The sequence below is a fragment of the Antrostomus carolinensis genome, unplaced genomic scaffold (genome assembly GCF_000700745.2).
Source record: "Antrostomus carolinensis isolate BGI_N321 unplaced genomic scaffold, ASM70074v2 scaffold25816, whole genome shotgun sequence".
NCBI lineage: Eukaryota > Metazoa > Chordata > Aves > Caprimulgiformes > Caprimulgidae > Antrostomus > Antrostomus carolinensis.
In genome coordinates this window covers 11,282-24,158 of record NW_010324307.1, presented here as the reverse complement: position 1 = coordinate 24,158, position 12,877 = coordinate 11,282, and the positions used below count along the sequence as shown (strand labels likewise).

General features: G+C 37.8%; 1 protein-coding gene across 1 annotated transcript in view; it reads left to right on the top strand.

Annotated features, from left to right (window-relative positions):
* The first annotated feature begins 693 nt into the window (after positions 1 to 693).
* Positions 694 to 12,877, top strand: part of LOC104527243 (1-aminocyclopropane-1-carboxylate synthase-like protein 1) — a 12,340-nt gene continuing 156 nt past the window's right edge. Inside the window, exons 1-12 of the mRNA XM_010170910.1 lie at positions 694 to 705; positions 1,323 to 1,393; positions 2,243 to 2,312; positions 2,610 to 2,676; positions 4,222 to 4,319; positions 4,947 to 5,024; positions 7,707 to 7,807; positions 9,544 to 9,630; positions 10,851 to 10,896; positions 11,487 to 11,628; positions 11,719 to 11,859; positions 12,018 to 12,173. Of these exons, the coding sequence (XP_010169212.1) occupies positions 694 to 705; positions 1,323 to 1,393; positions 2,243 to 2,312; positions 2,610 to 2,676; positions 4,222 to 4,319; positions 4,947 to 5,024; positions 7,707 to 7,807; positions 9,544 to 9,630; positions 10,851 to 10,896; positions 11,487 to 11,628; positions 11,719 to 11,859; positions 12,018 to 12,173 (1,069 nt within the window). The remainder of the gene's footprint in view (positions 706 to 1,322; positions 1,394 to 2,242; positions 2,313 to 2,609; positions 2,677 to 4,221; positions 4,320 to 4,946; positions 5,025 to 7,706; positions 7,808 to 9,543; positions 9,631 to 10,850; positions 10,897 to 11,486; positions 11,629 to 11,718; positions 11,860 to 12,017; positions 12,174 to 12,877) is intronic.

The following is a 12,877-nucleotide window of genomic DNA, read 5'->3' as shown; positions in this document are numbered from 1 at the left end:
GCTGCCGACTAACCGGGATTTGACCGCCAGTTCGCCTTCGGCGAGTCCGAGGGTCCGGCTGGCAACTGAGCTCAGGCCAAGTAACGCGCAGGGCTGGGGCTGCCGCGCCCTGACCAGCAGCTTTGAGGAGGAAGCGCGCTGCGTGTCTGTGTGTGCTGCTCCCATTGCACGCTCGGAAATAATTCATCTGCCGTGCAGCATTTACACTGAAAACTTGCCCCTGCTTAAAAACCAGAATAGTTTTGGTTTTGCTTAAACTTCATTCACATTTGATTGAACCCATACTCCAAACAGAACGGGGACGCGGTTCTGTTCCTGTTTCAGCAGAAAATACTGCTTTGGAGTGGTAGCTTTCAGGAAGAAGTGTATTTTCTGAGGGGAAAATCTTGGCCTAAGAAGATGCTTACCTTTCTGATGGCAAAGCCAAAACTTTGACTGAAAATGCTCCATACATGAAATTCAGACTTCAGCAAAAATTAAAGCTGCAACCTAGATGTTCTGCTGCTGTGCACGGCTGTAAGAGCCAGTCTGCAACGCAACTGTGGGAAATTGCATGTTCTTTAAAGGAAGGGTTTTCCTCAGAGCTGTTAGTTCTAGCTCATCTGCTGGGAGCCCGGTGGGGTGATGAATTCGCGTTAGCACAACTGCTCGTGCATTTGCAGTGTTTGTGGTGGAGCGTTGGGCATAAGCACAATGTACAGATTGGTTAGATGATGAGGTGGCAGTGCTGGCAACTGGAGAGGGTTCTTTTTTTCTTGGAAGTAAACCAATATCGATGCCACAATGAATATAGCACTGAGCCAGGTTTCAGGAGGGACACCTTCTTCAAGAGCAAGAAAACCACTGCTGACAATGTATCTAGTTTTCTTCTGTAACAGATAGGGTTGCTGCCACCTTTCTTCTGTTGGTTAGGAAGCTCATCAAAGTTGACATGTCAATTAAAAGCTGATATCATAAATATTGCAAGTTGTGTTTGAGCTTTGGTATATCTCAGAAGTGGCTGCATAATCTCTTAGGTAATGCTGGGATGCTTTTCCTCGATGTGTTATTCGGAACTTGTTTTAATATATGACAGAACAATACAATAAATAATTCTTTCATTATTGTCTTCTTTTGCTTTGATGTTTTAATGTTATTTTCTAATATCTTAAAACTGATAAACACAAATGCAAAGTATAAAATTAATTGTTACTCATGAATTTTTATATTCTCCATTTCCTTAATGTTACTAAATAATAGGTTTGCTTTTTAAAAAATAAGCAAGTTTTACTCTGCTACAGCAGAACACTGTGTTCTACAGTGTCTCTCTTTCATGCCACTAGCTCACAAGACCTGACATGAATTATCTGGAGCCTGAATTTTTCCAGTATTCTGATACAGAAGGTACTAGAAGGTAAGAAGTTCATTCTCCCCTTCATCCCGTTGCTCTTGGTCAGTGCTAGTTGGGGCTTGTGTGGAGCTGGGTGTGGTTCATTCCTCCGGTAAGCCCGAAGGGTGGGTGTGTTACTGTTACCTGCATGCTGGCAAGCTTTTGGGTTCCTGTTCCTGAGTTACTTCTCTGATTATTGTTCTGGTTTTCTCCCCATCCTCACTGTGCCACAAAGATCTAGAACACCAAAGGTCAAAGATCCAGGGGCTTGTTGGCAAGCAAGAGAGCATGTATTGATGTTTCGTCCTGAGCTATGGTGAATCATTGCTGGAATCATTCATTCTGCTTTCCCTGGGGGATAAACTGAAACTCTAGGGGCTGTAAAGAGTAGATGTGAAATACTGACTCCCTGAAGATCAACAGAAGCTCCACCATTGTCGTCACTCGGGCTGAAAGCCTGTCTTGGTCTAAAGAATCATTGCTGACTCAGGTTTCACTGTTTGTGGTACCAAATTCTTGTCCTTTCTCCAAAACCAGATCCCACTCAGGCTCAAAGATGCTTTATTTTCTCATTTTCATAGTGTATAGCAGTAATAGTTGAGTCACAGTCACTGTTATTCAAGGTAAGAGGTGGCTTCTCTGTCCTTCTGTCTCACAAAATGTAGCACATTGGATATCTGAGGAAATCATATTATTTAATCAAATACTTCTAGGCTTTCACAACAGAATGAATGAATTGTGTTTGTTCCATTTTTGGTAAACTTAATTCTTCTGTGTCTTATTTTATGGGGTTTTGGTTTGATGTTGTTTGTTTGTTTGTTGTTCTCCTGAGAATCACATGATTGCACAGTTGACTTTAATTCTGTTTTTCAGCTTCAGAGAAGAAATTGCCAAATTTCTAACTGACTATGCCAGAGCTGCAAAAGCACTGAGTCCAGAACATGTAAGACAAGTGCTTTGTCTTTGTATCTTATTTTTCTTAACCTGATAAAGCTGAGTAAATTTGAACACAAATGTCATCAAGATGTGACAGGAGGGATATATCCCAGATTTGCAGAAGTCTCAGTAATGTTACTTTTCCATTTGAAAAGGTGATCCATGCGTAACACTCAAGGACTTGGTGTTACAAGTGCAATAGTGTAGCTTTTTCACTCTGTTTTTTTGAATTTAAACTAGACAAGTGCTGATATTTCTGCTAAATATTTCATTGCTAAATGAAAGTTTGTACTCATTCTTTCAGATAACTGTTATGAATGGCTGTTGTGCTGTTTTTGCTACTCTGTCAACTGTATTATGTGACCCTGATGGTGAGTAAAAATTATTATTTTACTTAAAAACCTATGTTAGCAGTGAATATAATCGCATGGTGACTTCTGACAGCCTCCTGTTATTCTAACTGCCTGAATGAAGCAAGGCATGGTATTTCTTTGTCACCGGCAGAGTTTGAAATATTCCCTCTATTTCTAGAATGGTGGAAAATGTTTGAGGTATCAGCAGGCCCACTTGCTTTCTGGAATGCAACCTGTAGTTTTTAACAGCGCTATAGGAAGAGGACAAGGACATCAAGAGAATACAGTGTGTTTTGAAAAGGTGCGAGAAAAAGAAGTGGGAACCATGGTGGAAGCTGGAGAGGGTGGGCACACAGGGAGGGATGTGGACTGGGTTTAAATCTGGAACCCAGGGAAAATGTAGGTAATAGTAAGGGAAACATGTAGAAGGAATCTGGGACACGGAATGGAACTGCAGCCAAAGAGGGATTCCTGGGTGATGGTGAGGAGAAAGCAGAGGTGAGAATGCAAAGCAGAAGGAGCGGAGTCCCGGGAAACAGTCTGCTCACAGCAGAGGCCGACAGCAGGAGGGAAAAAGAGAGCTCAATAAGGGAAAATGGTTTCCCCTCTGGTTTGGAATGAAGAAAACAGCATAGGTGTGCAACAGAGCTGAGAATGGGGAAATCCATGAAGACTTGCCAGGGAAGGAGGATGAGCAGGATGACTTATGTGGCCTCCAGTGCAGGAGGCTGTGCCACCCCCATAGCACCCTGTTATGGGCACCAGAAGCCCTTGAGAGGAGGGTGGAGTGATGTACAGTAACCTACTGCAACGACTTCAGCAGATTGGTGGCAAAAGCACTGTGAAACCAATTAGTTTTGTTTAGTTTTAAATGATAAATGTTTACTGAAGGCTACTTGTATCCATGTCTATTTTAAAATATTCAGATTTCATTGTATTTGCACAGTTTTAACAGGAATTCTTCTGCTTGAATGCTGACAGGCTCATTTTTACCACTTGATTAACATAGGAAGCCCACGCTGTCCCCTCTGAAACCCCATCACGCAGGGCTTTTGCAGTATCTCCAGGAAAACACCAACCTGGGGCTGCTTCACAGCAAAAAAATGAGGAGGGAAACACTTCCATGGTGCTGTAGGCTCCCTGGCTGTGAAATAGCACCTTGGCAACTAGAAAGAAGTAGATGAGATTTGCAGCAAATGCTGATGAAAAATCGATAGTAACAGGGCATTAGCAAAAAATTGAGAGCACAATCATTATTTGTTGTTATTATTTAAATAAATAAATAAATAGAGCAAGTAGTTGATCAGGTCCATTCCCTTTTACTGAAAATATATATGACTGTCGAATCTGTTATTGCAAATGTTAAGGAAAAATATTGTGAAAGAATTCAGGTTGATTGATGTACACTAAATTTTCAGTTTTGTTTAAATATAGGTTTATGCCACAGTGAAAGCTTTGAGATTAATTCAGATGCCACATTCTTAGATTGTCAGTTTAGACTATTACAGTATAGCAAAATAATTGCTCATGAGAAATGCTCATTTCATTTTTTAATGTTTGTAGATGGATATCTTATTCCAGCTCCATACTATGGTGGTATAAATTCAAAAACATGGCTATATGGCGGAATACAGCCTGTTCATGTGCCCTTGTTCAGCAAGGTGAGGCTTCAGCTATACACCTACATTAACAGATGTTTCACAAACAATCAAGAAAACCTGAAAATGCAAACTGAGTGCAAGTGGAGATGGGACTAGTCTAGCACTTTTAGAGACAGCCTCTCTTTTTCTCAGATGGCAGCATGACAGGAGGCTGGTGTCTTCAGATGTGTAGGATTATGTTTGTTCTGTGTGGACACTGTTCTGCACTGACATGCTGAACTGTAATTTGTCAGCTCTAAGTGTCGCTCCTACTGCGAGTAAATTTGGTTTTCAAATTTTTCTCCTTAAGCACTGAAAGATGTATCTACCACATAAGTTGTGTAAGATTGGTTCTCTCTTTGAAAGCTCAGTAATCTGTGAGGCAAATCAAAGTGGGATAGCATCTTTTATAAGACCAGATGATACAGTCGGAGGGAAAAAAAACAACCTTTCAAGTACTCAAGTTTTTCTGTAAGTCGCTGACTGGATTATATAGAAAAGACTGATCTTGGTTTCAGATTCTGTTATTTTATAAAAGCCAGCAGCAATTGTATTTTCAGTAGGTGGGAGTGTCTCTTCACTGTCTTATTTTTTATTTTTTTATATTTTAACTATTTTTTATTCTTTTTGATTTTTTTTGTTCTGTAGGTATCTGATGGAGGAAGTCACCCTTTCCAGTTAACAGCTGAAAAATTAGAAAATGCATTACAGGGAGCTAAAAAGCAGGTATCACTAACATTGATTTTCAGTTCTCATGTTTTCCTAGTTATTTTGTAAGCAGAATATGTTCTCAGCATTGAACCATTTGTACAGTTTCATCTGTGCAGATTTTCAGTCTTGTGACTGAGGTGGGTCTAACTCTAGCGACAGAAGTCGAATTGGTTTTATAATCTGGGCTCTGTAACAAAATGCAGAGATATTCCCTGACTCTGTTTTATGAAGAACAGATCTTAACTTGTGTTTCAAGACCAAGTTTCTTTCTCTGTAGATTTTAGTGGAATTCAAAGTGTTGTAAACAAGCTATTGTTCTGATCCTCAGAAGAGAGAATACGCTACTGTAATGACCCACTCAGTTAATTAAAGAAACATATCTAATGTGATTTTGAAGAGGGTTCTTCTGAGTTCCAGCTTACAAAGAATTGCTAGCAACCAAAACTTACAAATGTAATTTTTACAGAGTTTAGGAAACTTCATTAGTTTAAAATACTTAGCATGTTCAGTGATTTTATTCTGATCAGGAATGCATAAATTAGGATATTATTGCTTGCCACATACAATTTTTTTTTCCACATACCTTTCTGTGTGTGAAACTGCTTTTCTTCTTTGTGGAAATGTTTGGTTTTGTGAGTGTTCACAAAATAGCGCTCATCAGTATTTCAGGCTAAAATGTTTCCTATTCTTATTTAGATATTCCTAATCCACTCACTTCATGGAAAATTATAAATGCACTTAACTGTTTGTGCTCATCCTTGAAAAAATCCAGCAGAGGAAGGACAGGCTGAATAGTAAAACCAAAAGATGTGGTGGTGATGGCAGTGAGGTAGACTTTTTGTGTCCTCTTCCAGAGTAGAAAATGGTGTTTAACAATAGATAAAACATAGAGTTACAAGGAAGGTCACTTACAGAGGTCAGTTATAAGTAAGGTAACATATAAAAGATGGGTATTTTGGATACACGCATATATGTGCATAACTTTTTTTTATAGCTATGTTGAAGCTGTCCTACTTGGCTAATTGCTTGATCAGCATGGTGCCTATGTTTAGACACCATCTGTATGTCCGTGTCGTCTGTCTGTGCCTTTGCCAGCCCACGAGCTCGAGCATTCAGACCCTTCTCCCTTGGAGCTAGCAGAGGGAGGCAGCTAGCATCCCTGTTCTGCTGCTGTGGCTCTCCGGACCTGAACTGGCTGGACAAGGCACTGGATCACAGACCAGATTAACACTTCAGAGATCTGCATGTGTTTGTTATCCTTCTAGAGCTGAAACTGTTGTCACAAATAATATTATAAAGATCTGCTTTGGATACATGTAATATCATAAATAGCTGGAGGAACTAGGCTAGAACAGCAGCTGACAAACTGCCGTCCCACAGCAGCTGTGGCTGTGAAGAATAATGCCTCACTTGGCATCTTCTGCTTGATACTCGCCAGATGTCAAATACACTAAATATGCTATTGTGCAAGGAGTACTTGTGGAAGAGCTGTTTGTGCTTAGTATTTGCACCTTATCTTGCTCTCAGGTAATTTCTTCTTGTAGCTGGAGTCAAAGGCAATACACTGCAAGTTCATTTCTTTTGAAGTACCATTAATGTTCAAACAAATTGCACGTGGCAGAAAGAACAAATATCAGGGCTTCCTCATAACTGAACTAGATTTTATGGAGTTCCTTGAGTGTTGATCTTTGCAAATTATCTCCTTTGGAGGAGGCTCTGGTAGAGTGAGAATCTGCAGTGGGTGAGGTTTTCTAAAAATTAAAAATGCAAACCCAAAGAATATTAATTTAATTTCAAGTTTATCCCAAACTTGAGTAATAGGGCAACATCTCATGTTGATATGTTGAAAATCTTGAAAGTTTCTGCTGTAATCATTGTGTTGTTTGATTGTGTACCATAGAATATATATCTTCTGCATATAGCTTATGTTAATATATATTAAAGTTTTTTTTAGCAAATAGAAAATAGATTATTTTCTGAAAAATGCATGTAGAATTAAAAAGACTGGTTATGTTTGTACTTGAAAACTATTTTTTGACCATGTGAGACTTATTACACAGTAGAATATTTACAGTCCCTTCAAATAGTTGAATAAAAAATTTTAGCTTCTGTGAAGAGAGAATTTCTGTAACAGAAATTCTGCCTTGTTGATAAATATGATTAAAAAGTAATTATTTGCTCAAGACCTCTGCACATCTCACAGAACACCAAGTAATTCAATTTTCAGTCCTCTGCAGATTCTATTACTTGTTTAAAGAAACAAGCACCATTGAAAAACTAATTACTTGTCAAGTTATTAGATGTCAAAGTCCAATTTCTATTCAGCTTTCCCATGTTTATCAACAATAACTTTACTTAATCCTGGGAAATTATTTTGCAAGTATGCCTGTAGAACCAATGTTAATCCCTACAACACCATAATCTTGCCTGTTGCTATCAATGGGTGTTTCAAATGAGTGCTAACCTGACTTTCATTTACAATAAACTATTTAGTATGGTTTTTGGAGTGATATTAGGTAAGTTATGAAACAAGGTTGGTAGCTGGAACCTTAGTCTCTATACTAATTGTAGTATGTAATAAAATAATTTTCAAAAGCTGCTTTTCACTGAAGAGTTCAGGAACTTCCTCGCTGCGTCCTCGCTAGTCACTGGTTGGACGTTATTTGTCTCTGCAACTGTCAGTTTTTCTTTTTTCAGGGCATCCGAGTCAGAGCATTAATCCTGATCAACCCCCACAATCCATTAGGGGACATTTACCCAGCACAGTTACTGAAAGAATGCCTAGAGTTTGCACACAGGTTTGAGCCCTAGTGCTATTTGTTTGGTATTTAATTTTCTGTTAATGCAATAGAGCAGTGATGAAAAATCACCTTTGGTGACCGCCTGTTCTTTGCTTGTACGTGTTTGGAGGAGGTGAGGGACAGGGTTCTGATCATGTTTCTCATGTAACTATCCTTTTTAATTGGCCTTTCTGGGAACACTAGGATAAATTGCTTAACCTGGGATCCAACAGTGTATTTCTGAATGAAATACTGTTTGGATTTTTTTTTTTCTTTTATACGTGGTTTAAACTTGTAAAGCTTTTTATTTACCTAACAATGTTTCTTTATTAACCTGCTTCAATGCATGGCTCAGAAAAATGAAAACAAGTGATTACCAGTCTTTAACAGTAGTAGTAAACATGACCAGCACTGTCATATGAAACATTATCAAAATAAGAAAATCTTACCATTTGGTATTGAGGGAAAGTAATTGACTTGGTAAGGAGTAAGCCAATGATCTGAAGTTTTGTAGCATCTTTTATACCTTTTTAGTTTGAGACATGCAAGCAATTCACTTTCTGTCAAAGGAAAATACTTTTGAAATGTCTCTTCCCCATTCCCCTTCTTTTATCCTCACTCACCTCAGAGTTCATGTTCTAAGCTCTAACAATCTCCTGAATCCCTTGGGTACTGATGGAGAAAAAGCACTTCTTTTTGAAAAGCATCTGTATTTTTCTAGGAAAAGACGTACTCCTTTATTATTTCAGTGAGGGTCTGCCAAAGAGTGACTGCAAAGTCTGTACACACTTTGAATGCTAACAGTACTTAGTTTCTGATGATCTTAAACAGAGTAGATTGGTATTAACTGTTCATTAATTATCCAAGACTACTTCTGGTTTATTTAAATTTCAAATACATTTTTGGCATTATTTTTTTCATGGAAACAGCATTGGAGATTGGTAGAATTCAATGTGCTACTTCCAGTCACCAGATTTTTAGAACAGCAAATGTATCTCTTCTCAGCACGCTCCATGGATTTCGGGATGCAACCAACTTAAGCTGGTACTAAAATAAAGTTAGAGGATAAGGATTAGAAACAATAATTTTACTGTTCTGAAATGAAACTTCCTTTTAAAAGAAAATATAGAAGTCAACAATCAGACCAAATGAGCTTTTCATAGAAGAAGGTACCTGCACTACTTGGGTGTTGAAAACCATTCTGCAGTTTTTTGAGTCTTTCTTAATATGCACATGGCTTGTTGGTATCAAGGATGATAATGTGGCTTTCTGTTTACTGTGATTTTCACAGTGAGAATGTACTGGAGAGTTATTTTATGTGCATGACAAGTCTTTTTTTTTAAATCTAACATCTGCATTTGGCTTCCAGTCTTACTGAACAAATCTTGCAGGGTAAAGGGGTTTATAATATATTTCTGTGTTCATTTTAAACTTTAAATAAGACTTGGGTAGAACCATGCATGTTCCAGAAAGCCATTGGATTGAGCATGCAGTTGAATTTTGTTTCATATATGTGGAATGTTATTGCTGCTGAGAAATATAGAACATGTATAAATAGAAGTTGGTGATGCACAAGTGCTCACAGCATGCCTTGTGACCTTAAAACCTTGTGACCTCAAAACCTTGTGACCTCTTTGTGTAAAATTTGTAGGGGGAATATGAGAGCAAATAGGTGTACTTATGGATACTTTGCCATGGCAGTAGTTAAGATTCTTTTAAAATATGTTAATATGCCTGTATTTTTCTATACATAGATATGAGTTGCATGTAATAATGGATGAAATATACATGCTGTCTGTTTATGATGATACCACCTTCACCAGTGTTCTTAGTTTAGATCGGTAAGTGTGATTTCTTAGTAGGGCTTAGAAGATATTTAACCCTAAATAGAACCCATGCCATTTTTTTCAGACTTCTGGTTAGCTAGTGTAACTGCTATAGCTTGAACTAACTCATATCCAAGTCTTTGCAACTATGAGATGAGTTAATATAAGAGATCTTCTTCACAGACAGCTTTAAACAGCAGATCTCTTCCTTCCAGCTAATGTGTATGGTACAGTAATAACAATAAAAATTGATAGAGCCCTTAGTCATTTTGCCACTTTGCTTTTCTTTGTTGTTCCCTGTCACACAGCCTGAGTGTAATGTACAGTTCTCACTATAATGGTAATGAAGTTGCCTCAGGTTGTGCAAGTTACCTGCTCTAATGAGTGTCTTTCCCGACTAGTATGTTGTTGTGCTCTTAGTTTCCTAAACAGGTAATGAAAAGAATAAATATTTCAAGAATATTTAAACCTATTGGTATCTGACTAATAAAACTTCTTTCCCCAGAAGTATGTGATTTTCTTTGTATAAATTTCATACTGATGGGAAATTTCCAAGTCCATCCATCCAAGCCAAGTGAGCCCTCATCCATATAAGATCATGAATCATAAACAAAGCCTAATAAATAGTTCTGTTGATGTGAAAGTTCACCCAGCTCCACTAGGCTGAACAAGAAAATTTCCAGTCTTGGCCCTGCTTACATGAAGGAGAAAAAACCATCATCTTCAGTGGTATAGTGAGGTGTACTTTGTTTAGAGGCAGCCCACTGTGTAGGTGCATGCCCTAAAATGTTCGCTTCTCCCTTCCCTAGCCTGAAGTGCAGCATAGCTGAGCAAACAGTTCTCTGACAAGGACAAGAGCAGTTGTGTAAATACTGCTTTTGTTTTAATATGTATGTGAACACTGACTATGCAGTGGGAATGTGGGAATTTTAACTGGGCTGTTACATCTTAGAGCAGATTCTTTCTGTTTGTTTTTTGTTTGTTTGTTTGGGTTTTTGGGTTTTTTTTTTGTAAATCAGTGCCTCAGCACAGACTTGGCAGATCAGTGTCATAGAGTAACGTTTTGTTAAAAGATCTCTGAAAAACTGTCATATCACCTTAAAGGATGTCATGTTATGTCATTTTAAAGGATTTACTAAGAAACTGCTACAATTTTACAAATGTAGACATTTTTATAAACTGAATACTTTGTTCCTCTATAGCAACAGTTCTTATCCTCTTCTTTTCTCATTCAGTTTACCAGATCCAGAATGGACACATTTTATGTGGGGTTTTAGCAAGGTAGGACAGAATACTGTGTTTGTGTTTTAATTTAAGATATTTCTCCACAAAAATTAGCTGGGCTATTCTGACATAATTTGTGTTATAGATGCCACACTGAGTTTCTCATTGTTTATTATCTTGTTTTCTTCTTTGGTAGTGTAAAATTTTTTAAAGTTCAGAGTTTAATTTGGGATCTACTTAACAGTAACAGTTAATGTGTGTATATATTAAAGGCATTGAAACATACAAGCACATTTCAGATCTGTAACATTTTGCCTTTTCTTCTCTTGGAGGGAACAGTAAACTGCTGACTGCTTGGAAACAACAGTAGGTTATAATGAGGACAGCCCAAGTGTATGAGCCAAGTATGTTGTCAGTTGTCTGTAAAGCAACTTTGTTGAAGCCAGTGAGCTCCCTGCCACAGAATTGTTTAGAAGTTGCTGGCTGTTTTTTGTCATGCGTGGGACTCCATTTGGCAGTGTTGAGAATTTACTCCAGAGGTTTTTCTTGAGTAAATATACATCACAATGACTCTAGACTTTGTTGCTTCACAAAGCACAAACATAAAGTAAAAATCTCGCCTTGCTCTCTTCTTTTTGTCTTCCAAGGATTTTGGTATGAGTGGTATCAGAGTTGGAATATTGTACACCAGAAATCATGAAATTCGGAAAGCTGTGAATCAACTGGCTGTCTTCCACAGCTGTCCTGGACCTGTTCAGCATGTTCTCAGTCAATTCCTTAGGGACAGAGGTTAGCCACACTAGAAATATTTCCATTGAACTGTATTATTTTTCACTTGCAGCTGGAAATGAAACAATTATATTTTTCTTGCTTTGATAGATTGGTTGGATAATGTGTTTTTTCCCACCAACAAAAAGCGACTTAAAGAAGCACAGAATATTCTTGTGGGTGGGCTTGCAGATGTTGGAATACCCGTGCTCAAAAGTTCCGGAGGACTCTATGTGTGGGCAGACTTCAGAAAAGTATGTAAGAAGTTTGAGAAGGGGTGGGAATGTAAAACTTGGAAGTATAAAAATTAATTGTGCATGTTATTACATACTTTATTAAGTCCTGGAAATATCTTTCAATGAGTTTATGCACTTGTTCAACCTTTAATAAAAAAAAAAATTTCTTTTTTTAATTCTTAAGATCACAGACATTTGAAGCTGAACTTGAATTATGGCAGAAGCTCCTTGATAAGAAGCTCCTGATTAGTCCTGGAAAAGCTTTTTATTGTTATGAACCTGGATGGTTTAGGCTGGTTTTCTCCGATTCCGTAGATAAGATTTACTTGTGTAAGTGGGTTTTACTTCTAATATGGCATGTAGTAGCATGCAAGTTTTAAGAAGCTTTAATATTATAAAAAATGAGTTCAAACCTAATTATTCTCTCTGGGTTTGTGAGGGGAATTTTTAGAGTTTGTATGAACTGAGAAATATTAGATTGGCCCAGAGCATAGGTTACAAAGCACTTATGTTGGATCATGTTAAACCTCTAAAGCTTTCAGAATTTAATTTTAAAATTTATTTTTACTCTATTATCAGAAGTAAGGAACCAAATTTTATGTGAAAAGATTTTTACTCTTTCAAATTGTGCTTTATAATGTGAGAATTCCCCACTATCCCTTGTTTTTATGTGGCTCATGTTGGATACGAAAAATATGTCCATCTCTTATGCTGTAAAATACTTAACCTTGAATGAATGCTTTGTATTGTTGGCAAAGTGAATGTCTGTGAAGCATATACAGTTACAGAAAAATGCAGATTGAAAGGGAACTCGAGTCATTTAGTACAAATTCTTGCACAAGGCAGGGCCAATTTCTAAGTCAGAGAGCAGGTTGCTCATGGCCTTGTTCAGTCAACTTTTGAGACTGTCTAGAGATGGAGATTACGCAACCTTCCTGAAGAACCTGTTTCAGTGTTTAATCACTCGTGGAGATTTTTTTTTCCATACATCCAGTTAGTATCTCCCTCTGTATTTCCTTTCTACAGGTATTCAG